Source organism: Parasteatoda tepidariorum, chromosome 4 (genome assembly GCF_043381705.1).
Source record: "Parasteatoda tepidariorum isolate YZ-2023 chromosome 4, CAS_Ptep_4.0, whole genome shotgun sequence".
NCBI classification, from domain to species: Eukaryota; Metazoa; Arthropoda; class Arachnida; order Araneae; family Theridiidae; genus Parasteatoda; species Parasteatoda tepidariorum.
The window spans coordinates 8,386,626-8,414,531 of NC_092207.1; the positions used below are offsets into that span (position 1 = coordinate 8,386,626).

The 27,906-nt window shown below is 28.2% G+C and overlaps 2 protein-coding genes across 3 annotated transcripts in view; one reads left to right on the forward strand and one right to left on the reverse strand.

The window, feature by feature from the left end:
• The window catches only part of LOC107445190 (mitochondrial ribosomal protein L15), a 14,452-nt gene extending 12,996 nt beyond the window's left edge, over positions 1–1,456 (reverse strand). Inside the window, exons 1-2 of the mRNA XM_016059536.3 lie at positions 1,108–1,456; positions 316–467 (exon numbers count right to left, since the gene is read on the reverse strand). Coding sequence (XP_015915022.1) covers positions 316–467; positions 1,108–1,212 — 257 coding nt within the window. The 5' untranslated portion in view covers positions 1,213–1,456. The remainder of the gene's footprint in view (positions 1–315; positions 468–1,107) is intronic.
• On the forward strand, positions 1,394–27,906 carry LOC107445191 (zinc finger protein PLAGL2). Of its 2 annotated transcripts, none has more exons than XM_016059537.4 (2): positions 1,394–1,666; positions 25,958–27,906. In XM_016059537.4, the coding sequence occupies exon 2, from the start codon at positions 26,068–26,070 to the stop codon at positions 27,304–27,306; it is 1,239 nt and encodes a 412-aa protein (XP_015915023.1). In that variant the 5' UTR covers positions 1,394–1,666; positions 25,958–26,067; the 3' UTR covers positions 27,307–27,906. The 2 variants fall into 2 exon arrangements, with proteins under 2 accessions (XP_015915023.1, XP_015915024.1); XM_016059538.3 differs by having other exon boundaries at positions 1,605–2,298.

Sequence of the window (27,906 nt, forward strand, 5' to 3'; positions counted from 1 at the left end):
CAAATGCAAATAATGTCAAATGAGAAATACAAGACTTTTAAAAATCACACGGGGAGCAAAAATATATATTTGAATAAGGATAGAAACATAGAAGTTTCTCTAAAATGTGATATTTTTATGCAATATTTATATGGTCCCCATTCAGAGGAAGTACAATTTAAGGTCTTTTTCTTTTACTTGAAATATCCTCTGCACTAAGTAATTAAAGCATTAAAGGTTGCAGATGCATTTTAGTAAAGAGAAAATCTGGCCATTAAATCAAAAATCATTAGAAGTGTTTTTACACACTGTACAGTAATTGAAAAAAATTCTTACTGATGTCCTCTATAATAAAACTCTCTGGGCACTTTCAAATAAAAAGGTTTCTTTCTTCCTTCAAATCCAAGTCGTGGATAAGAACATCGCTGCTTTGCACCTTTATTTCCATGCCCATGAGTAGTTCCACCATGCTGCCCCCTAGGACGATTCTAGATGAAAACAAGAATTAAAGAATGGTGGAAAAAATAAAATCTTATTTTATAGTCAAGACAAATAAAAATATTTGCACAACAAAAACCATTCTTTGCATACTGAATAGGAAATATCTATACTTTTTCCTAGTCTAAACTTAGCATGATAATTTGAGTAATGAAGTGTTTCTGAATTTATACAACAATATTTCAGCAACCCTCAGGTAATAGCCTAATTTTCAGAATTATTAGACTTAATTTTTCCTTTTAGCTCATCAGAACATTGATTTACATCATGTTTTCCAATGAAAGTCAACTTTATTCCTAATAGATCTTAATCCTTTAATTATTTTTGTATAAAACTTTTAGGTTTTGAAACCATGATTGACATTTTAAAAAACCTTTAATCTCAATACTTGAATTATTTTTATATAAAGCATACAGGTTTTGAAACCATGATTGCCATTTTAAAAAAAAAAAGCTTTTATTCCTAATACTTCAATTATTATTGTATACAACGTTAAGATCCAGATACATATGAGATTCAAGATTTGTCTTTTTATTATTTTAATTCGTCAAAAATATAAAGAAATTTCTTTTTCACAACACACGTTAATCAAGCAAACTCCAGTATTATTACATTTTTCCCAATACTTACCTTCTTTTTGAATTCGCCGGGGTTGTGTAGCACATTATACTGACTAACTCGGGGCAAATATCGTAATAGTTCAAGGGCAGTTTCAGTGCCTTTACTTCTCGCCATTAAGAAAAATTATATTTGAATAAAAATTAAATTATCTTTAATAAAAAAAATATGCTTTCTGAAAATGTCCTTCTTGTGAGTTCACTTGCTTTAAAACGATTTTGGCTGTCTATTTCTTCTTGAAAATAATCTCTACTACAACTTGAAGAAAGAATAAAAAATTCTAAAAGTTTCTTTTTACATGGCAACACGAAATAGCGATTTTAGCGCTCTCTTTGCGGACACAGTGATTTAAAAAATTTATATACAAATTTCTTTTTAAACTAATTAAAATTTAACAAACTTTTAACAAAACTTTATTGAGTTTAATAACTTAAATTAATATTTTACTTATTGCATCCTTACACATCAAAAATTAAATTTAGCATTTAGAGCATAACAGAAGCGACACCATTCGCATTCGTCACGTCACATGGCATGGCCGACGCGCAAGGATGTGTCGGAAGGTTCGGAGGTAATATTTAATGTTTTCAAATTGATTATGCTTAGTTAGCGAACCCAAAATGTTTTAAAATCATTTATATTATGCTACCAAGTATATGCAGTAAAATGAATGGCACAATGTATTTGAAATTGATCTAGATTCATTGAATCTATGTGTGGTATCTAGCTTATAATAGGATGTGATACAATAAGGGAGACCGCCTGTAACATACATGATGAATAAATTAATTTCAATTAATGCTTTCAGCTATATTTAAGGACAATTTTATAGTTCTCTTTTTTTCGTTTTTTATAAATTAATGTAGGTGGATCTGATCTTTTTTGTAGGAAATATAAATAAAAATATCAATTTGTTTATTAATTGAGGTGTGACGAGTTCATAGCTTATTAATTAAATAAATATTTTCATATATATCTTCCATTGTTCTAAAATTTATTATCACTTTTTAGCTTGAAATTAAGTAGAAGTTAATATTAATTTCTTTAAATTGCGTGTGATAGTGGCCGAGTATGTTTACAAAAATGCTGTTTTAGCTTGATTTCGCCAAAAGTTTTGATATGTTTGCTTTTTTTGTGCGCTGTATTTTTAAAGTGCATTGTGTCTTATTTATCTTTTGGATATATTGGATAACCATTTATGAGGTAAGTCAAATTTTATTTGTTTTCCTCCGTCAAATCAGATGCTTTTTAATTATTTCTTTATTTTGATCTTGAGGCTTTTTCCTTAAAAGTTTTAACATTTATAAACATTCAATAGACATTTTATTTATAGTTTTTTATGTTTAAGATGCACTAAATGTGGTCCTCAAATAGTCCTGTGTGATAATAAATCTCAAATATTTACATTAAGTGTTCAAAAAGCAAATTATTTTTGAAGCGTTAATTAAAATTATATATCCGTTTCTTTCATATTAGGATGCACATTTAGGGGGTTAGAATGGATTATGTTCTGCACTACATTCTAATTGTTCATATCTCCTTTTTATTTCAAAATATTATGATTAAATCTTATTAAAAAAAATACTTGTTAATTACTTGCCTATTAACCAATCTACCATTTTCGTCAAATAAGAAAATTAATTTGGAAGTGATTCAAATTGGATTATTGATCACAATTTTGGATGCGATGAATTATATCTCTCAATTTTTTGTGATCATTTTATTATGTAAAAACAAATTTATATACCCTTTACTTGCATTTTTCAGAACTTTTCCCATCTAAATGTTTTCAAAAAATTAATTCCCTTTTATGTGTTTTTTTTTTTGCAAATTATACCTATAATAATTCTTTTTTATAAAAAAAAATAGTTTATTTTATAATTTTAATGCTTTGTTAGTTTTCAGAGGAATAAATTTAAGAAGAACTTTTTCACTTTGTTGTGGCAATCGAAAACCTAAATTTTAATGAAATTTTATTAAAATCCAAATTTGTAACTGAAGTGGGTTTTTTCTGCTTACTTAAAGAAAGTATATTAAAAACAATTTAATGTTATTAAGAGAGATGAAGCACAATCACTTAAGAAATTAATTTAATCCTATAAAGTTTTGTTTTTTTTTAGTAAAAGAAATTATTTTTTTTAAATTTTTGCAGTTCATTCTTTTATTTGTTTAAAATAATTTATTTCCTTTTTTTTCAAAATGTTGAGACTTATCTCTTCACATGTGTCGCAATTAATTATTATACACTTTTTACTCAAATTAAATTTCGGTCTTTACTTACATGATTTGGGGAAAAGATAGTGGTATCACATTATTATGCGGCTATTTGAGTCTTTTAAAAATTATTTTAGTCTTTAAAATTTTACTATAAGTACTTGTGCCAAGAAACAAGTTATTTATTGATATATATATATATATATATAATTGCGTCGAGTTGTATGCCTTCAAAATCCCAACAATTCCATAATAAATTGTGCACCCCTAATTTACTTAATAAATTTGACTTATCAGCTGCATGTTATTCAACTTCCTGATTTATTATAAGGTAATGTTTCCTTTTCTTCTTTTATATAGTTATACTGTGTTTTCTATTGTTATTTTCAATAGAGATTTAATTCGCTATTTTATGTAGTTACATTTTCTGAAACTTAGATTTAATTGGTTTATTTGATAATTTGATTGTTTCAGTTTCAAAATTTGCGTGGAAAAAATAATTGTATTGTTCAATTTATCAACAAAAAAATGAAAAAAAGGTTTTTCAGTCATAGGGGCGGGCACGAGTAAATTGAACTTTTTTCTTTGATTTTTGATCAGTTGATTTTTATGAGATTAATAGCTTTTTGGTTTCTAATAATAGTGTAAAGGCAAGCTAATAACTCCTTTAAAATCTTAATCTTTAATTTAAAGTTAATAAATATAATTTAAAACTAATCATTTCACAACTAGTTTTAGACATGACAAGCATGAAATCTGATTTTAACTGATAGATGAGACTGTGAACTGCATTGTTTTATTAAAGGAAAATTTATTTATGCCAAAAATCGGAATATTCAATTGAAATAATTTTACAGTAGGTGTGAATTAATATCTCAATATTTGCCAGCGATTCGTTACTTCTGACTGATTTAAAAATTTGGGGGGTATGAAAATGTTTTGGAATAGTTTTAACTGGAGATATGGCTTTATTTTATTTTATAACCATTGTTGAACAGCTAACCCAATTTTGAATTTAGGGCAACAATGTTCAACTTCGTATCCTTGTTATTTTGCGATAAATTTGCCTTCGTAGAGGACTTATTTATGTGGCTAATGGCATTTGTGTTATAGGGAGAAGAAAACCTCCCACGGTTAGCCTGATGGCAAGGGGACCCTGATCCATCTGCCATTAAGGATGTTTTACAACCGCACTCTGGTTTGTTGTGATTCGAACCTGGGTTGCCTCATTGGGAGGTGAACGCTGTATTCTCTGAGCCACCACAGCTCAGGGTATGGCTTTATTTTATTTTATACCGTCGTTGAATAACAAATCTAATTTTGGGTTTACGACTACTAATATTCAATTCCGTAGTCTCGTAATTTTGAACTCTATCCAGGAAACAAGGGAACTCCTGGATCAAGTACTGGGAGAAATTTTTGCCTTCGTAGTGGACTTTTCGATTCTATTTTCAATTCTTAAATCATTCTAGTGAATTGTTAATAAGTTTAAAAAGTTCTGTTCTGTAAGACATTACATGCCAACAACATTTTGATAAACACAACCACGTATAATATTAAAACGAATGTTGCAAGTTTATTCCAACTCAAGTAAAAGAAACACTTCAATTCTTATTAGAATTTTAAATAGTCTATAAATGCAGGCTTGTTCATCTAATAGTAATGTCCTCACCTTTTAATAAATCATTTTTAAAATTGTTAAACCAAAAAATTATCAATTTTGTGAGACAATTACCTTTAATGAATTTTTTAGTAAAATTGTTTTATAGTCATACATAATACATGTGAATAAAGTATTCAAAATAATTGAAATGGAAATTTATCGTTAATAACTGCTGAAAAACTGAAATTTAGAACTCATCTCATTTGAGGCTATGTGAAATGAGTCCTATGCCACCTTCTTTTGTTTGAAAATCTGATTAGAATTTAAAAGATTTTAAATTTTTAGTGGTCGGAAATTACCCCTGGACTTTATCATTTCTGGGGTAATTACTGATCACCAGTTTTTATTGTAAAGGGGCTGTTTAAAAATAATTATATAATGGTAATTAACAAATAAGACATCAAGATCAAACAAATCATTTGTAATGAANATGTACACACATAAAATTAAGATAGGAGCAAGGTAAGACAAACCAGAAATGATGCAAATCAAAATACAGTCTTGTATTCAGTTAAAAACAAATTTTGTGATGACAGTTTAAATATATTTTATAGTTGTTCCACTTAATAAATATGAACTGTTATTTAAGAAAAGACAATTAGCTATTTTATATACATACTATTGACGAAATGACAATGATCAGGAATTACCCCAGTGATCAATAATTACCCCATCTGTAGGGGGCAACATTTGATATAGTTTCTTATAATCAATTATAATGTTTACAGTAGATGTGAAACAATTAAACAAAATCTTACACTATTTTTATATCAAAGAAAAAGAAAGTAACTCAAAATATTTATTATTAAGAGAAGGAGGGGGAACAAAATGTGCACATTTCTTTGCAGAAATGTGCACATTTTGAAACCCATCTTTGAAATGGAAAATACAGAAAGCAGTTTAAAAGATACTTATTTTGTTAGATTAAACAAAAAACTATTATTACGTGAATGTAGTTATACTTTAGTAAAGTGTATAAGCACTCGTTTGTAAGTCTCAAATTTAAAAAAAAAATAATAATAATTTTAGATAAAACTTAGGTGATCATTATTTACCCCAGAAACAGAGTGATCGTGAATTACCCCGGGTCACCCTATTGCTTTAAAAAAATTAATTAATTAACCAGATAGAATAAATTGTGTTGCATTACACATTAACTGCGGGTTAAGAAATATTTAAACATAAAATTACTTTCCCATTTATTAAAAATAAATCACACTGTGAGAAAAAGGAAATTTAAACTTCCTCTTCAACTGCTATTTTTTTATGCCTTATTAATTTCCTTTTAAAATTAAGACAAAAATTCTACTTAATTAAGCTTTTTAAGATTCGAAATGTATTTATAGTTTTAAAATAAAACTTTATTTAGAAGATAGCATTTTGAAATCAGAAATTGGTAAAAGTTTACTTTGTTCTTTATTACTTTTAACTTACTTATTTTTATTTTTTTTTTTTTTTAATTTTACTTTTTTTGTTTGTTTTGTTTGTTTTTGTTTCATATTCTAAAAAATCTAAAAGAAAACAACATTTTCGGAATGTTATTTCAAAAGTTCTGTAATTTATTACACATCAACGTAATTTCACTAATTGAAGTTTATTGACTAAGTTTTGAATTTAATTTAAAGCAGCAAACTTTAGTAAATCCAAAGCAGAATTCTTTGAAGCTATTGAGATGTGAGGAGAAAAAAAGAAAACTTTTTTTTTAATTTGTGTATTTTAATTTTATTGTGTTATTTTTTATTTGGAAACTTACAAGTTTTATTTAGAAATTCTTTGTGATTGAAAATGAAATAAGCTTTATTAAAAATACTTTACTTTTTTTAAAATTATAATTTTATGATTAGGTGTGTAAAATAAAATCTGAATTAAAAATATTTATTAATACCTTTAGCATACTACCTCAGAATTGTTTTAAGTAAGACATATGTAGCGTTTTGTTTCAAAAATTTGTATGCTATTTGCATGAGTACCACTCTTCAGTACTGAGAACTGAAATCAGTCTGGAGAAAAGATCCAATGTATTAAATTCAGTCTTCCAGTTAGATTACCTTTCCAATTAGTTTTTTAAGTTCAATTTTTCCTTGCTTCTGAAAATTTAACTATTTTTTTATGTTAAAATAAATAAATAAAATATATTCTTGGAAAACATTGCTTTTTTCATAATTTATGAAAAATAATCAATTAGTGATCTCCCACCACAATGAAAGAGTGGGATCAGCTGAACTTCAACACCTATTCCGGAAAACACTATTTGTGTTGTTGATTGTGCTTGAATTCTTATTTTTTTCTCAGTATTTTGAGATGCTGTGCAAAGTTAAATTGGATTTTTTTTTTTTTTTTTTTTTCAATTGGTAGNTTTTTTTTTTTTTTTTTTTTTTTTTTAAATTATCCAGGACAAAACATTGATAAGTGAAAAACCAATAGAGGTATGAATGGCTTCAAGGAAAAGTCATAATTCAGCAATTGGTGTAAAGAGATATGCAAAGTTATTTTTTATTTGTTTTCTGTAAAAAAATAAGTTAATGAAATAAAATCAAGATCAATTTAGAAAATGAATCTCTATGTTTGATTTTAAAATTATGTGAATACGAATCTCATTATTTTATTTCAAAATTGTGTGAATACTGATTTCGACATCTGATTTTAAAATAGCGTGAATACAATGAAAATCAATTTAGAAAAAATAATCAAGTCATTGTCTGTGGTTTGTTGTATAATACAATACATAATTTTATTACAATAATTAAAAAGTTCTTTGTGTAATTGTAAAATAGCTCTTGTGTACTCCTTTATCTTCAAACCGAAACTTCCGAAACTTCAGTTCCTTGATTTTCTTGAGTCATTCATTACATTTATTTTTCAAATTTTTGCTTTTATATAATATATTAAAAAAAAAAAAAGATTTATAAACTGTATCATTTAGTACTTAATATTTCTTAAGTTTTTTTCTCTTTATTTGAAGAAACATATCTTTCGAAGCAGTTTTTTCCACTGCCATCCCCTGCTATCGATAGACATAGTAATGGTGGTGCCTAATTTTAAAAAAAATATAAGTTAATTGCAACTATAAAATGAACCTAAAAATTTTTAGCTTTTATGAAATGCTATAATCACAAATAACTGAATTTTCATTTTCGTGCCAATGGTTACTTATTTACAATTTCAAAAAATAAAATAATGTAGTAATCAACTCAAAAGCTTTTTAAAATATTTCATCTGAAAATCATGAAAATAATCATAAACAATTTTAATTAAAATGTATTTGTTTTAAAAATTAAAATTAGTTTTTAAATATATTATAGTAATCATACACGCTATAATACGTATATAATAGCAAAGGTTTTTTTTTTATCTCCCCACGTTTTAATAGTTTGAGTATTTACTAATATATCATCAGGATGAAAAATTAGTTATTGTTATTTATTTTTCTGTTAAGTAATATCAATTTTTTAAAGGGAAAAAAAGATAACTAAAAACATTATTTACATCTACAATTACTAAAAAATATATTGGCATTAGAAATTTGCAAAAAAAAATTAACAACATAATTTAAATATTTTAGTATTTTTCTAATAGATATTTTATTAAAGATTTTTAGATAATTCGATGTCAAGAAAATATTATAAATAAACTAAAAATAATGTTAATTCATCAATAATAATAACAAACTGTGTAAAAATAATTAATTTTTTGAAAAATTAATTTTATTTGTTGAAAATATTGTTCACTATTTATTTCAACAAATTTTGTTGAACAATAGCTTTAGTCATTTTGACCAGTTACCATTAACGCGATTTTAAAATGAAACATCGCGATTTGTATTTACGTGAATTAAAAATCAAATATGGACATTCGTATTCACGCGATTTTTAAAAGAAATGTAGAGATTCGTAAGGTAGATATGCGGTATTTAAAAATCACGCATTGAGATTCATATTCACACAAATTAAATAAATAAATAAAATCTTGCATCGATATTTTTATTAAAACAACCATAACATTCTGTGTGTAAATCTTCCTACCTACACTTTTTTTGTTGCTCAAATTTCAGATATTTTTTCAATTATTTTAAAAAAGTAAAAACCTAAACAAATAAACTTTAATTTCTCTATTTATCTTTTTTTATTTTTTTTAAATCCGTAGTTTTTAAACAAATTTGTTAAAATGAGGTGGCGATGAAATTATAGAAACTAGTTACAAGAGATAATGTGTGCTTAGAAGTCTGGCTTTGGATTAAAGATTTCTAAGTTTTGAAAAAATTTAGATTTCAGAGTTTTAATATTAGTGATCTTGGTGTTTGAAGATGATCAGAGACTAATAAAAGTTGTAAAATTATTGGAGCTAAGAAAAATTCTAAGGGGTCGGTCATCGCATTTGCTGTTGATTTAAAACTACCTTCACATAGACAATTACGTGACAATTTTTTAGTGATATAGGTCGTGTGTGTCTTGTTGCTGTAGCGGAGCTAAATATTCAATTAAAGGATCAAATTCAATAAAGATTTTAAAGGGGTCTTTTAAATTGTGATTCCTATAATTTAATGAAACAAAGTATGAAATCAACACTAAAGCAGTAGATAAGCAGTTATTTACCTGCATGTTATATAAGCAGTTATTTACCTGTAAAACAAATATTAAATGCGTGATTAACACTGGTTTTGAGTTTTAGCTTTTAAGCACCGTCCATCAATTGATTGAATTTGCCGACAATGAAAAAGCTGAAAATTTTGACTTATTTTTTTCCTGATCACTCCTCCTGCTTATAATAAGTTAAACATAAGTAGCAGAATATTAGGTTGAAAAAATTCGTCGCCAAAAAAGTTTTTCTAGGTACCTGGACGATCTAGTGCACAGTTTTAGTAGGGGCCAAATAAGTCTTAGAGAGTTTTTGATTGAAAAAGGTTCGAAGTGGCAACAAACAGTTTACATAAAAACTAAGACTATTTTTTTGTTGTTAAATTACTAATTTTAAATTTTAAAAAAAACTGAAAACGTTTTATATCTTTCGACAGCTGTTGATAATCTTTTTTCTTTTAAAAAGACTAATGAAAATGCATATATTCAGATCAGATTAAATTGTACATTTATTAGTAGCTTTTTCTCTGAGACTTTTAAATACTTCAGAAATTCTAACGTAACTACTGCCTAAGAAATTTTTTTTTGGGCAAAGCCTAAAAAAATGAGATGCTGATCTTTGATGCATTGTGTTTTGAAACTAAGTTTTCTAAAATCTCATTTTAAAAAATATTTTATCCATTGAAGAAAAGTAAAAATTCTCTATAAGTAGCGTATACAACATACAAAAAACGTTAAAAAAATCGTCCCTTTTAAAAAAAAAAAGATTTAAGTCTTGTCAATATGAGAATCCTGGAAGAAAACCTATTTTTTCCCCAAAAAAAACTAGATTAAAAATTAGAAACTAAAAAGATGACAATTGAAATAGTTTAACAATAAATGTTTTAAGAATAGCTTGAATTTAAACATTAAATTTCCAGAAAGAACTTTTTTTTATTTTAAAAATCTGGTCAGCTTGAGTATTTGTATTTAACAAAATTAAATTTAAATAGTATTAAAAATTATTTAATTCTAATTTTCACTAATACTGAGTTAGATGAAAATAATAATTTTTTGCGAACACAAAATCTCTCTTCTTATCGACTCTTTCAACTAATTTCAACCCGTTCATCACTACTTTAATTATGACAGAATTCAATTGTTTGTGTTTTTAAGTTTTAACTGTATATTAATACCAACTTATATTTCTTTAAATGAAGCAGTTGTTTTTATTATATATAACTAATTATTGTCCTACCTTGTTTTAACTTATACTTTGCTTTCTCTGTGTATATAAAATCTAAGCTGATCAGAAATATTTCTATCAGAATCACTTTGAAAAAGTTTTGCTTTTTTTGCGCTACTCATTGTACTATATTTAATAATACAAAAATAGTTTTCTCTATTTAATTTTTTTACTTACTCTATTTAATTTACTTAATTTTTTTTTTTGGATTAAAGACTCCTTAATAACACTAAAAAGAAAGGAAGGCTTGATTAACTAAATTTTTCTGCTGTGAAATTTGGACCGGGATAGTCTGTTTGGTAGGGCACTGGACCAAGAGGTCGTTGGTTCGGTGCCCGCCGGCAGAAGACTCCCCGTGTAATAAATGGTGACTGGTGCACATAACTATTCATACCTCTGGGGGGCATTGATCCAGCAGTTTCCTTGTCTTCTAGAGTTGTTCAAAATTACAAGGCTACAGAGTTGAATATTAGTAGTCGTAAACCCAAAGATTGGGTCTGCTGTTCAACGACTGTTTATAAAATCAAATATAGCGATATTTTAAAGTTTGAATTAGTGGGTAAAACTTATTTACTATGTATTTTGAGTAGATAAAATCAAACCTTGTATGATGAATATTGATTCTTTCAAAATTTAGATTTCATCTAATTGTGCAATTTATTTTCAAATGGTTTTAAACCAATTAACAATTCAGCAGGGTTGGCATGATTTTTACCTCCGTCTATACAGAAAAATTTTCCCTTGGTATTAACTGTTTTGAAAAAAAACATTTTATACATTTTCAAAAAAAAACAATTTTATTGTTTCTGCTATTTCTGTGAACATCTTAAAAGCGTACATAAAGGCAGTATTGAAACTAGAATTTTGAGCTTTTAAAATAGTCTTGTATTGTATTGTAACATTACAGTACAATGTATGATCATTTTAAGAACTAATGTTCTAAAAAATTTTGAAAGGGTCGAACTTTTTTTGATAATCCTAATGAAAAATATTTTGTCTTGATTTTCCCTTTTTAACCTTCTTTTTCTTTTCTTTTTTTCTTGAGTTTCTCTGTTATAGAGTTATATTATAACCAGGGGTCTGTCCAGACATTTTGTGAAAGGTCCGTTTTTGTAAAGACGTGAAAAAATTTACTCGTAATTTGTGAATATAAAATAATTGTTAAGTCACATTCTTTCAACCAGGGTCCGCATTTGTGAATTTGTGCAAATGGGTCCGTTATTGCAAAAAAACTTTTTCAAGGAGTTTCTAAATTGTAAAGATTTACAAGATTATGCTCAACACTGTAAAATTATAATTAAAGAAATTAAATTTTCAAAAATAAACAGCAAGTGCAGCTACTAAATTAGCGATGCACCATATAAAAATTTGGTATTTAGCCTATATACTGCTGAACGCAGAATATTCATTTCGGAGGAATAAAGGAAGAAGCGTCTGCTGAAGACAAAATTTAGTTCGTTTAAATCTGTCTTTCTTCCCCCCCCCCCTTCCTGGGAAGGGTTTATTCGATTAACGAAACTGATGAAAAGATAAAAAAAAATTGTGAAGGGTCCGATTAAAAGATCAATTATTTTGTGAAGGGTCCGTTTTTAAGTTAAAATATTTTGTGAAGAGTCCTTTTTTATAAAAAGATATTTTGTGAAGGGTCCGTTAACGGGCCCAAATTTCTTCTAAACAGACCCCTGATAATTCTTTTATAATACTCAATATAACAAGTACGACATGTTCTGAGATTCCGTTTAAAATGCTAACATTAAATTTACAAAAAAATTAGGTTTGTAACTAGTTAAAAATTACAAGCCACCCTCTATTACAATAATTTTTTTTTCATGTTTAACTGAGTAGTATTACTTGAAATAGAGAAAAATAAAAGATATTTAAAAAAAAAAAAAGTTCTGGTATCAATATAGAAAAGTGAAAAACAAGCACCATTTTACTTTGTTTTCTTCTTACAATCTTAGCCCGAAATGTTTATGATGCTAACAGTTGTAGGCGGCCACTAAGTAAGTAGTCTTAATCCCTAAAAGAAAAATACGTCTGCTATTTTTGGAAATTCCGCTGCACACTTCAAGCTAACTATCATGCCTCCTATCAGGGGTCTGTTTAGAAGAAATTTGGGTCCGTTAACGGACCCTTCACAAAATATCTTTTCATAAAAACGGACCCTTCACAAAATATTTTAACTTAAAAACGGACCCTTCACAAAATGATTTTTCTTTTAATCGGGCCCTTCACAAATTTTTTTTATCTTCATTATTGTTTTTTTAGTCGAATAAACCCTTCCCAGGGCAGAAAACAAGAAAGATGGATGTAAACGAATTAAGTTTGTCTTCGGCAGACGATTCTTCCATTATTCGTCCGAAATGAATATTCAGCAGTATAGGCTAAATACCAAATATTTGTAGGTTGCGTCTCTAATTTAAAAGCAGCAATTGCTGTTTATTTTTTAAAATTTAATTTTTTTTTAATTATAATTTTTCAGTGCCGAGCATAATCTTGTATCTATTTACAATTTAAAATATCCTTGAAAAAGTTTTTTGCAATAACCGGACCCTATTTGCCTAAATTCATAAAAGCGGCCCCTGGTTGAAAGAATGTGAGTAATTTTTTAACAATTTCACGAAAACCGGACCCTTCACAAAATGTCTGGACAGACCCCTGCCTATTTTCCACCATTTAGCTAACTACTATTGAGATCAGTATTCAGCGTTATCAGTGAAGTCAAAACTCATTGCACTTAATTTTATTTTTTCCTCGCATCTTGCAAATGTTCTTTATGTTTTGGTAATTTGTTGTTAGTTATTATTAACTTGTTTGAGTTTTAATGCTAGTTTTAAGTATAGTGTGAGGAAGTGAATACAGTATTAAGGAAAAACAAGAATATTCTGCACTAAAATTGTCTTAGATTTTTGTCTAGTCTTTAATTTCTAGTGTATACATCATTGATATTCATTTTTGTTGTACCATTGATTTTGAAATCTTCATACATAAAAATATATTTTTTTAACTCATTTGAACAAATGATTATTTTGGAAAATTTTGATCTTAAAAGCGCGAAGAAATAAGTTTTAAAAAAATTTCCTTATCTAATTTTATAAAAATAAATGACAAAAGATAGGTACGATAAATCCTCAATTTGTGAAGGTACCGCTAAACGGTAGTAAATTTGACCTAGACAGACCCCTGAATACATTATCTAATAAATTACTATTAACTGATTACTAATCTTAGGTATAATATGGAAATAATATATATTGCTATCAGTTATAAATAACAAACCATTATATCTGTAAATAAATAAGCCTGGGTTTATAGTTTTTTTAATATGTCCTGTTAAAACCTGTTTTTTTCCTGGTATAAACTCAGTTCTGCAATTCAGTAATCACAAAGTTTTTTAAATGGTGAACTGAAGACTCGCTCACAAATTATTATGTTTTTAAATCTTAAATTGCATTTAAAATTAGTAAATTCTACTAATTAAATATATTAAACCAAATTTCAATCGTAAACAACAAATTAAATCTTCTAATTAGATTTTAAGAAATGATTGAGTGGAAATGACATTTTGAAAAAACTAAGATAAAAGTCATAAAACTTAAAAAGAAATTTTTTAAATATTTGTATTTATAAAAAAAAAATTTTAATTATATTTTAATATAATTTTTGTAAGTAGTGATTTGTAAATATGCTTTTAATATTTAATTAATGGTTATCAACTGGTATTGAAAATCTAATACATTCATCAGTTTTCTAAGTTTTTAATGCTTCAACTGGTTATGAAAAAAAATTAGTTTTATAATTATACAATTTAGGAGATAGCTTACGTCATATCACTTTCCAATGGTTTGCTACTTGCTCATATACAAGTATATAAATATAATATATATTATCTAATATTCTTACTAAAATATATATTCAGCTATAACATGGAAATTATATGTATCCCTGTCAGTTATAAGTAACAAAACACTATATCTATAAATAAATAATAATATTAATAATATAACTGTAATAATAGTATTTACCAGGTTTTTACAATGTCCTGGTAAAAACCAAACTCTGGTTAAATCCTTTTTCACTTAGCAATATTTTGTGAAAATAAATATTTTTAAATATTCATTCANCTTAAAGGGGTCTGAGAGGTACCTATTTTGTGAAAATTTAGACATAATTTGTGAAAATTAAAAATTATATTAAAAAAATCAGCCCAAAAAATATGGGTTTATCATTTCTTACGAGACACAAAAATAAAATTTTAAAAAAAAGTATTTTGTGAAGGTACCGTTAAACGGTAGTAAATTTGATTTGGACATACAGATTTAATGAAATAACTATGAACATTAGGAAAAAGTAATGATGTCACGTAATGCAAAAAGTCATTTTAAAATAAATTCCAACAATTGAAAAAAAAATTTATGCTCATTTAATAAAAAAAAAAAGTTACATATTTTATTGAGTATTATAAATGCAAATTAAATACTTAAAATTTTATAGTTTTAATTTAAATGATAACAGCCATTATAGTGCAAAATAAGATTCGACATGTGCTTCAACTTTTTGACATTTATATTGAATAAATTATTAAGAGGTTTTGTGACTAATAAGTAACTGAATGTAAAAAATTCTTTATGGATTTTATTACATTTATATTTACATTTCATTATAATAATATTGTACTAAAATATAAGGATCTAAGTGAAAGTTCTAATTGTCATAAGATACGATGGAATAAAATTTGAAAAACATGAATTTTTCTATGTTGTGTATTTTTATAAAGTTATCTAAAATTGTGTTGCAAGAATTTCTTAAAAAATAGCTAAACAAAGCAGATGAAAAGTCAGTGGTTTATTTGAGTTTTATTATTGTTATTCAAGGTAATTCCAGACATCATGATCATTTTATGTGAAATGTATGTGATACCTGGAAAATTGGCCGAGGCTATATTAACTATTTTTATAAGTTACTCGCAATTTTTTACTTTTTCGTGCAGACCCATAAAGAAATTGTTTTTTTTTTTTTTTTTAAATTATGAATTTTGTTTCATACTCTAATATAGTCCTATATAATATAATGTTAGGATTCATTATGTCTTTTAAAAAAGTCTTCCCCCTCCCCCCTAGAAACACGTTTTTAAAGCACAACTGTTTTTTAAAAAGAAAAACGTTCGATTTCGAATTTTAGAAAGACAGGGTTGCCACTCCACAGGAAAAACCTGCAGAATTCAGGAAATTTAAAAATCACCTAAAATACAAAGAATTTTGTTTCTTATTTTCGTCTTTAAAAAAATGGTGACCACTCAAAGGGGTGACATATTTAAGGATGATACTTCATCTATACTAAACTATTTAATTTTCTCTAGCATTATTTATTTGAAATATGTTCAGCTGTACCTTTTTTATCTAAGTTTCTCCGGTAATTAAGTTTAGTATAGTTAGTGCAATATAGCGCGCACAAAAGTGCAGTGGTAGTGTGTTTCCTCTTAATATATTGTGTATGATATCTACAGGGAATTTTTTTTTTTTCGGATTAGAGTGGCAACACTGAAATACTAATTCGGTAACGTACTACCGATCCACATGCCCTTCACTTTTATGACGCTGAACTTGAAAAAATAATAAATTAAACATAAAGGAACGTGTGATAAAGTCATAAAAAGAATCGTTTAAAATTTTATTTATTATAATGTCTAATGTTGAACTACTGCAAAAAAATTATCTTAAACGGAATAATTAAAATTTTAAAACTATTTTTTGGATCGAGGCCAAAATTTCTACTCGTAATCGGATTTTATTGCGATAGATTTAGTAAAACTCGAAAATAGCTTAGCGTCAAAATATCGTTGATATTATAAATATGATGTATTAGAATTTTTCAAACCATGTAGAATTCCATATGAATAAACCCCGAAGCAGTTGAAAGACCGCATTTTTACGATGAAATCTGCGCAAATTGAGCGCGTCAAAGAGTGATTACTCAAATACGCCATTTAATATATCTGGCGATTTTTTTTTAATATTAAAAATAAAAAATATATATAATAAGAAAGCAAATAATGTGCCATAAAAGTTAAAAGGGGATAGAGCGTTCGTCTTCTAATGAGGCGAACCGGGTTCGAATCCCAATCGATACGAATTCCGCATCCGGCTTGCACTGACCACAGTGCTGACGTGAAATATCCTCAGTGGTAGACGAGAGTCTCCTTGCCTTTAGGCTAACTATTAGAGATTTTCGTGGTCTTCCTCTCCATGTTACGCAAATGCAGGTTAGTTTCATCAAAAGTCCTCCATGAAGGCAAATTTCTCCCAATACTCGATCTAGAGTTTCCCTTGTCTTTTGGATCGTGTTCAAAATGACAAGGCTACAGAGTTGAACATTAGTAGTATTAAACCTATAAAATTGGGTCGACTGTTCAACGACGGCTATAAAATAAAATTGCTAGTATATTTATCAAACATCTCATTATTCAAGATGGAACATAATTAAAATACCCTTATAATTTTTTTGCTGGAGTCAGCCAAAGATTCTCAGATCTTCATCCATTNATTTCTACTCTTAATCGGATTTTATTGCGATAGATTTAGTAAAATTCGAAAATAGCTTAGCGTAAAAATATCGTTGATATTATAAATATGTTATATTATAATTTTTCAAACCATGTAGAATTCCATATGAATAAACCCCGAAGCAGTTGAAAGACCGCATTTTTACGATGGAATCTGCGCAAATTGAGAGCATCAAAGAGTGATTACTCAAATACGCCATTTAATATATCTGGTGATTTATTTTTAATATTATAAATAAAAAAATATATAATAAGAAAGCAAATAATAATGTGCCGTAAAAGTTGAAAGGGGATAGAGAGTTCGCCTTCCAATGAGGCGAACCGGGTTCGAATCCCAGTCGATACGAATTCCGCATCCGGCTTGCACTGATCACAGTGCTGACGTGAAATATCATCAGTGGTAGACGGATTATGGGTTAGAGTCTCCTTGTTGTTAGGCTAACTGTTAGAGATTTTCGTGGTCTTCCTCTCCGTGTAACGCAAATGCGGGTTAGTTCCATCAAAAAGTCCTCCACGAAGGCAAATTTCTCCTAATACTCGATCATCTAGGAGTTCCCTTGTCTTCTGGATCGGGTTCAAAATGACAAGGCTACCGAATTGAACATCAGTAGTATTAAGCCCATAAAATTGGGTCGGCTGTTCAACGACGGTTATAAAATAAAATTACTAGTATATTTATCAAATATTTCATTAATCAAGATGGAACATAATTAAAATACCGTTATAATTTTTTAGCTGGAGTCAGCCAAAAATTCTCAGATCTTCATCCATTAAGCATAATATTTTTCGGGCGAATAAGTATGGTTGAAATAGTTTGAACATCTTAAGTTATATAAAGAAGCTATCCTTCTGGTTCACCGACACAAACTCGCAGTTTCACTTTATTTTCCTCCTAAGGAGTCACCGCTTTGCTGTTTTCCACGTTGATTTGGCAGCACTGATTCTGTGGCATTGGTATTTTAGAAACAAATTAAAAGAATGAAGTAGAAGTCATACCCAGACTCGCCGCTTTGCGACTCCCTACTTATATTATCGCCTCACAAACTTTCCGCTTCGTGATTCCACATTGACCATTTGAATTGGTGCATTTATATAAAAGAAAAGTTGTTGTTGTTTTACTTTAAAAGTATTTAAATTTCTACCTGAGTGTTCTTTGCTTTAACATTAAGCGCTGTTTACAGTAAGGGTATATGTATGATTCTTGCAACTCTTTGAAACACATTTTCAACCTGAAATATAAAAATATTTTTCTATTCACTCAGAATAAATCGTGCTGTAAGTAACATCTGCTGTGAAAAAGGAAATGTCATCCCATTCGGTATCGTGAGCCTCGTATTTGCCTAAACTCCCTGAGGGAGGAGGGGAAAAAAAGACAAAAAAGAACACTCAAAATTTTCAATTAATGCGCTATTGCCAATTTATTCTTTTATTTACCAATTTATGTGTTATAACTTCTTTATTCTGTGTGTTATTATATTTTGATTTGAGAATTATGGTACACTTAGTAGTCTCATTTATTAAATAACTAGCTGAATTTCCGTTCTTTTTACGGGTTGAATTAAAAAAAATGTTAATTACACTGAAAAGAAAATTCTTTGTTACATTTATACAAGTACTTGATTTTGTCTACATCGGGTGTGGGGATTTCAAATATAAGCTAAGTTTTGCTCCTAAAAGCTAGATTTTTTTTTTAAATGACTTTTTACGCTATTTTATGTTGAAATGTACAAGTTTAAGAACGTTATATGTAACACTGTAAATGTTTCGACAAACTTCAAAGGCAGTTATGACACAACCATCAGAATTAAAATAGCAGGGAACTCGTGCCCTGAAATGTTGTCCTATGCGGACGTTTTCCTATTATGACCTGTTCAGAAACACCAAAAAACAGTTTAGAACAGTATGTTGCTTGATGTTTTCTCGATGAAATCAAAATTGTATAGGCTCTTTTATATTTTTAATGTAGACAACTCAATATGCTGACCTAAAATCTACTGTAAGCTCCATAGTTAAGTTATTTTTAAAAAGACATTAGAATATTAGAGGAAGAACTTCAAGCCATCTAGTAAATAGTTACGCTCTCGTTCACTTGTATAAAAAAAAAGTAATATTAAACTTTAAAAAACAAAATAACTGGAAACACAAATCTCTCAGAGTCATTCAATATTAATTATATTAAAATTCCTCCTTTTTTATCCTTGCTATTTTCCTTAGATAATTGCTTACAAATTAATTTATTATAATTTGTGAAATTCAATAATAATAATAACATCAAAACCAAATATATCTATTTCAATGCCCATGACTTTGAACACAAATAATTCAATTGTATTTTTGATTTCATTGAATCTATTAAAAATTCCTTGAAGATGGTAGGTACTTAATTTGCCTTTCACTAGAGTTGCACAATGGGCTATTGGAGGTGATCTGGGAAACATCCTGGGGATGATCAGAAGACATACCATCACAACCTCAACAGGGGGGCATCTCATTCGTGAGGCTAGAAATTGAAGATCAAAAATTTTAAATAAAAGGAAAAAATAAAATAGTTATATAACTACGATGTGAATTGTTATATTTTGCTCCAAACAGCTTTTTTTTTATTTTAATCTAATTATTAACTATATATATTAGCATATATTCAAAAATATCTTGGTATTTTAATTTGATTTCGTAACTAGCGCTTGTAATTTTTGACAGTTATAAACAGTTTTTTTATATTTGTCATGTTGAAAATCCATGCATGCATCTCATTTATTAAATTATTGCTTTTGTAAAACCGTTAAAATGTCTCTTCAAATTTTCCCCCCAAGTTGTTTCAATATCCTACCATTCTTCCGGAAGAGACATTCCTTCCAAGACCGAGTAGCAACTCAAACTTCATCAGTTTATATTTTTTTAATCAATCTTATTTACAATTTTCAATGCATTTAATTCATGTCAATATAATGGAAAATAATTAGTGTTGTAAGGTAGCATTATCCGTATTAACTACGAGTAACTATTTTATTTGTGCTGGGAGGTTAGGCCCTCTATTGCTCAACTCAAGACAAATTTCTACCAAATCTGCAGATATTCGCTTTTTATTTTTTTCTTGTCACCTTCTTACCTTTAAAGATTTGTTTTAATATTCTTATCGAGATCTCTTTGCTTAAAAGAATAAATTTTAAAAAAAAATTTCTCGTCCCATTTTTGTTGTATTTAAAATTAATTTGTTGTCATTGATAATTTCATTTACTAACCAAGACGAGGCATATTTCGTGAATATTGAACTGTGCAGATGATTACAGTTTTCATAGCAATATTTTGCTGAGTCAACAATTCGCCTGATCGTAACTTGTGACGATCTCCGTTTGAGTTTGGCAGTAAATTATATTTAAGAATAATATTTTATCCTATCAGGGGTCTGTCCAGACATTTTGTGAAAGGTCCGGTTTTCGTGAAATTGTGAAAAAATTACTCCCGTTCTTTCAACCAGGGTCCACTTTTATGAATTTGTGCAAATAGAGTCAGGTTATTGCAAAAAACTTTTTCAATGAGTTTTTTAAATAGTAAATAGATACAAGATTATGCTCGGCACTGTAAATATATAATTAAACAAATTAAATTTTCAAAAATAAGCAGAAATTGCTGCTTTTAAATTAGAGATGCAACATACAAATATTTGGTATTTAGCCTATAGAATATTCATTTCGGACGAATAATGGAAGAAGCGTCTTCCGAAGACAAATCTTAATTCGTTTACATCAATGTTTCTTGTTTTCTGACCTGGGAAGGGTTTATTCGATTAACAAGACAATAATGAAGATAAACAAATTTGTGAAGGGTCCGATTAAAAGAAAAATCATTTTGTGAAGGGTCCGTTAACGGACCCAAATTTCTTCTAAATAGACCCCTGCCTATGTATGCGTGAATAAAAAAGTAAAATATTAGTGATTCCGTTTTCGCACTATAGCGTGTCTAATGTGCCAAAGATCGTAGATGGGACGCAAAAATAATGGGAAACAGTAAATCAAAGGCGTAAATCCGCGTACGTGAAGTATTACTCAAATGCTTGTTTTAAAGTAGCGTTTTAAGTTACAATAATAATGTAGGACATAAGGATTTAAGACATCCGATTGTGAGGAATGTGGTTGCAAGAAATTTTTATGTTTTTCGCAATTTGCGTTGTAACATCATGTCAAACCCGAGTTTAAAAATAAAGCAATTTTGTAACATAGATGTTCCAATTGCAATAAGAAAATTTATCCAACAAATGAAAGAAAAATGAGTAAATATATAAAATTTAAATTAAAAAAATTTTGATTCTGCAATTAATTTAACTTTTTAAATTTTTATCATGGATTTCTCTTAATTGAAATGTTTTTAACCTGTCTATTTTTTTATTATGTTTTTTATTACAATTATTATATATTTGAACTATCTGAACTGCATCATATATAAATTCTAACCGAATTTTTTTTTAGTTTGTTTGGAAAATTTAATATTTCAAACTAAATTTTAAGAACGTTCTAATTTGTTTAATTTCCTTAAAAACCCTTAAATTTAAATGTTGTTAGGAGTGGGAATCCAGTGGCTAAATGAAATTAGTATTAATAGTTAATGTAAAAACTTTATTTGGAATAAGTTTAGAAATCAAGATTGGAGGATCTTACTATGAAAAACAAAGTAAAAAGTTACTAATAAACATCTGCTTTTTACTGAGAATGCTTGATAAGACGATAATTTTACGATTCTAAAATAAGTTTTCCATCATACCGAGGACAAACTAAGAAAAAATTAAAACTTTTTAATCTTCTGATTACCTATCGGTATAAAAAAAAAATTTTTTTTTGAGTTATCAGTACTAAAAAATTTAAGGTTTTACCATGTTTTATGGTATGGCGTGGAAGACAAAAAATCTAATATCGTAAAATTATATATTTGATATGGAATTAAAGAATTATTTTGACAAATTAAAATTCAAACAAAATTTCTGCATTAATCAGGGATGAGATTCTTTCGCGGATTACCGCTTTTTCTCAGATTTTTTCCGCTAATTTCCGCTGAAAATTTTTTTTGCACAAGTTAAAATATTTTATGACGNTCTAATTTGTTTAATTTCCTTAAAAACCCTTAAATTTAAATGTTGTTAGGAGTGGGAATCCAGTGGCTAAATGAAATTAGTATTAATAGTTAATGTAAAAACTTTATTTGGAATAAGTTTAGAAATCAAGATTGGAGGATCTTACTATGAAAAACAAAGTAAAAAGTTACTAATAAACATCTGCTTTTTACTGAGAATGCTTGATAAGACGATAATTTTACGATTCTAAAATAAGTTTTCCATCATACCGAGGACAAACTAAGAAAATCTGATTACCTATCGGTATAAAAAAAAAAAATTGAGTTATCAGTACTAAAAAATTTAAGGTTTTACCATGTTTTATGGTATGGCGTGGAAGACAAAAATCTAATATCGTAAAATTATATATTTGATATGGAATTAAGGAATTATTTTGACAAATTAAAATTCAAACAAAATTTCTGCATTAAAAAATCAAGCCTACGTTTATATATCTATGATTCATAATATAAAACTAGCAAAACATATCTGACACTTTAAAAAAATTGGAAAAAAGTAGCTGAAGCAGGGTTGGTATATGTATTTTATATGCACGTGGATGTTTGCTTTTAATCATCTTGATTTAATATTTTAAAATATCATTTATTTAAAAAATATTTTATGATGAATATATTTAAATTTTTTTTTATTGATTTTTCATTGTTTTGTAAATATTAGTTTTTTTATTCAATTAGACAGTTCAGGGATCTGTTTAGAAGAAAGATGGATGTAAACGAATTAAGTTTGTCTTCGGCAGACGCTTCTTCCTTTATTCGTCCGAAATGAATATTCTCCGTTCAGCAGAATAGGCTAAATACCGAATATTTATATGTTGCATCGCTAATTTAGTAGCTGCAATTGCTGTTTATTTTTTTTTTAAATTTCTTTTATTATAAATGTACAGTGTTGAGCATAATCTTGTATGTCTTTACAATTTAAAAACTCTTTGAAAAGGTTTTTTTGCAATAACAGGACCCATATTTGCTCAAATTCACAACGTTTATTTTACAAATTACAATGTTATTGACTTAACGTTTATTTTATAATCACAAATTACGAGTAATTTTTTCACAATTTTACAAAAATGGACCTTTCACAAAATGTCTGGACATACCCCTGTAGTTTCAGGATTTCTTGATATCTATCAATCGATACTTATCATGATTATATAACGCAATTCTACGTAAACCACATTTGCTTTGTGAAGACAATTAAATTTTTCGGTAAAGAAATGTCTCTAACTAAGCGAGAACTTTTTACATTATTTGCTAAGAGGTTTAAATTTCAAACGCTAAACAAACCAAAATTGATTGATTTGTTATTACTAGTTCTAAAGCTGCAGAAAATTTATTTTATTTATTTATTTATTTTTTTTCCAAATAATAAATGCTTAAAAGCATATTTTGAGTTTTTAAGTATTTGTAACTAAAAATCATTTTAAGAGTAATCTATTCCAGACTAAGATTGCCATATTTAGTAGATAAGTTTAAAAACTAATTAAATGTAACACAAAAAACGCAAAGCCCCCTTAAGGAAAAAAACCTATGTTTGAAGAGGAGTTATTGATTGTTTACTAGAACATTGGACTATTAAGTTTGACCAAGTTGTGCAACGTGTATTAGAGACTTTAAAAAAAAAAAAAAGACTTTTTGCATAAATATAAATAAAATTTTTATGACATTTGAGATAAATCTTTTTTTTGCATTCATGTGAGTACAGAAAACATACATTAAATAAAAAGTTAGAAACTAAAAACAGGCAAAACGAAATTTTAAAGATATGTTTGATAGGAAAAACGGCACTTCATGAGGGGACTATATTTAATAACTGAGAATAGTCATTTTATTTTTTGATCTTGGATAAGAAATTTGTAAATGCATAAGGAAATTCACTTTAAATTATAGATGCTTCTTTAAATAAATATTTTTTATGTTCTAATATTTAAAACATGCCTGAAAATATTTATCTACAGTCAGGTTAACTTTTTCTCTAAAATATTTGTTATGTATCAAAATATTAGGTAGGTATCTAAATTTTTGGTACTTTTTTATATTTTAGAAAATACCATATTTAGGATCCCTGGCACTACATTAGTACTTGAAGTATAGCTATCTCCAGTACTTTTGAAATAGCATTTTAAAATTCATAATTCAGAATGCACTAAGTAAAGATCAAAGTAGAAAATAAATGCAATTTTTTTTTTTTAATTGGTATATATAGCTGTATAAATTTGTTAGATTAACTATGGGTTTTCCCACAAATATAGTTGAACGTGATAAATATTGTACCATTTATCACTTTTAAGAATGATCTAAGCAATTTATTTCAATATTATCATTGGCATTAAGTTTATCTGTACCTTAAGAAAATAATTTTCTTAGTATGACAGGAAATTAAATTTTATGTGTTTATCTAGTTTTTTTTTTTTTTTTGTTTCTTTTAGTAGTAGGTACTTAATGATACATTTTATTCCATTTTCATAAGATATGAATCTTGTATTGTGTCTGCATGCATTAGTTCGACAAATCTGTTGTCATCATTTCTTTTTAAAAATATTTCATATTGTTAAGTTAAGTTTAAAACATTTTAATTGTAAGCAAAAAATTTCTTTTGAGTTTTTTTTTTTCTTTTTTAAATATCAAAGCCAGATATAACATTGAAAAAAATCAATCATTTTGATTTTTTTAATCATGATTTTATGAACCTTGTTTATGTCTTAAGAATGTTTGGTCTCAATGTGCTAAATATTTCATGCATTATTACATTAGCTATAATATTAAATGTAAAAGTAAAAAGCCTAATCTGTTTGCATATTCTCATTATTTTTTAAGAATATTTGTTTTCACTGTTAAAAAAAAGAAAATTTAAAAGAGCAGAGAAGAAAAAAAAATTCTAATATCAAAAATATCGCGTCTTTGCTCATTTATTTTAAAAGGAAATTTTAAATTATTAGTTCTTATAAGAATATACCAAGGCTGTAATTTTTATATGACATGCGTGAAATACTAGTTAAAAATGTCAAAAGAAAAATTATATCATTCCGCATAGGAATTTTTTCATAGTATATTTAAGACTATTAATTAATATATGATATGTTTAGGTAACAATAAAAATAATATAAAGACCATAATATTATAACAAAAAAAAATTCATTTTATGTTGCTTTATATGGACACTCATCCTATTAAAAGTTTTCGTATTATTGATATGGAAAATATTGCGTTTTGTTATTCATTCATTATTTGCATGACGGCCTGAGATAGGTGGGCCCTGGCCTTCTCCCTGGCCTTTCTTCTTCCACCTAAAAGTTGTCTAAAGAGAAGATAGTTTAAAAAAAACATTAATTTTAAATGAATTAAAATGAAACTTTTTTTTTATTTGACTTAAACATGTGTGAACTCAGACCGACCCTACCTAGCCTTATAGAATTAAAATCTGCATTATTAAGTACTTACTTTTAATAGTAATTTTTTATTTTGCCTTGTTCTATTTTAAATTGTGTATTTTTCTCTCTTTTTAGGCATGTAAAAAATAACTTCTATTCGCTGTTCCAGTTCACTAACTGGAACCCCTGAGTGAATGGGTTAGATATAATTGCATGCGTTGTGGCTGGCAGAAAGCAAAGCTTGAATGAGCAGGATAGGAATGCAAGATTCTGATGGCGAAGGGCAATCCAGAAATGGTACTGCCATTCAGAATCACTCGCCATACGGTTTTGAAAATTTTGATGTCTCTAATGGGCAACTACGAAGAAGGGCCAGGAGAAGCCAGCTACAAAGGAATGAAGATGGCATAGAAAAACCTGAAACAACCAAGACATTCATTTGTCTTCATCAAGGTTGTACTAGGGTTTTTTCTTCCAGGTTTAAATTGGTTAGGCATCTACACATTCACTCAGGGGACAGACCATTTCAATGCAACAATTGTGGTCGTCGTTTCCACAGGAAGGACCACTTGAAGAATCATCTGCAGGTGCATAATCCTAACAAAATTCAACACAGCTGCAACTTCTGCCAAAAATCCTACTGTTCTCTGCTTTCATACCGCAAACACCTTGCACTCCATGCTGCTGAATCTGGTGACTTAGAATGTAAGCTATGTGGGAAAGCTTTGGAGGATCGCGAAGGCATATTACACCACCTAAAAGTGCACACCGGGTCTAGAACTTTGCGAGGGCCATCTGAAAGAAAGTATCCTTGTGACCGTTGTGATAGATCCTTCTTCACAAAAAAAGATGTAAAGCGCCATCTAGTTGTGCATACTGGAAAGCGAGATTTCGTCTGTCAGTATTGTCCTCAACGATTTGGTCGCAAGGATCACTTAGTCCGTCATACTAAAAAGAGTCATGTTGGTACTGCTAATTCCAGTCCACCTGGCAACGAAGCAATGCGAAAGTATGAACCACCGGCACACATGCCGCCTCCAGAAAACCATAAAAATAATAATTCTATGATGGGACCTCCTTCTATGCCTGATATATCTGGACTTGTGATATCACCAACCACCGTTTCCCCATTGATAGAACATACTGTTCTGGAGCCTGTGAAACCAGATCCTACGTATGGAGTGCCTTCCTCTAACTTAGTACAGTCGAACTATGGTTTAACTCCCTTAACTGCTGAGAATGGGCAGCATATGGGAAGATTTCCAGATCCTGCACTGCTCCCTGTATCTCAGTATCTTCCTATGTCTCCCTCGTATCCTGGTGTCTCACCAATTATGTCACACCCCTATCTTAACATGTCCTCCTCGGGCAATATTCTCTCTGATCTCCTACCTCCTATGTCGATGGCACCATCTTTCTCAGCTTCTCTGTCTCTGGATGTGAGCAATCCTCCACTTCCTCACTTCAGTCAAGCGTTTCAGTGAGCTCCTCACTTCAGTCAAGCATTTCAGTGAGCTCTCTCACTTGTTCTAAGACAGGGGTTCTCAACTTGGGAGCTGCATCTTTGGAGGAATATGCGAAATTTCAGCATGAATCTTAATTTAAATGTGGCTCATTCTTGCAGTAAAATTTGATCAATTTATTATTAAGTTATTTAGTTAGAGATTAGATTTTAACTTTGAAGCTGAAGTATTTTTCCCGGTAAACTGCTAAATTTTTCAAATTATTCCTGACTTAATCAGAAACCAGAATTCTTCTAGCTATTATTCACATATATATATATTGATAGATTGATTGTCAATAAAAAATTTTAAGCCATCCTTAAACATGTGTCACAAGTGTCTAAAATGTATTGAATGCTTTTTTCCATTCAACTTTATAAATTAACTAGTTTTACAATACACATTAAAGTAGTCTTATTTTATCATCTGGATTTAAAAAAAGAAAAACTAAAGAAAATATATGCACGATTTCGTTAAGTCTGTTCAAATTTAGAAGGGGAAAAAATTACATATTGAATGATATTCTCTAAGCTTTAGATAATCATTTACTTTTATTTTGATTCATTGCAAAAAAAGAAGAAA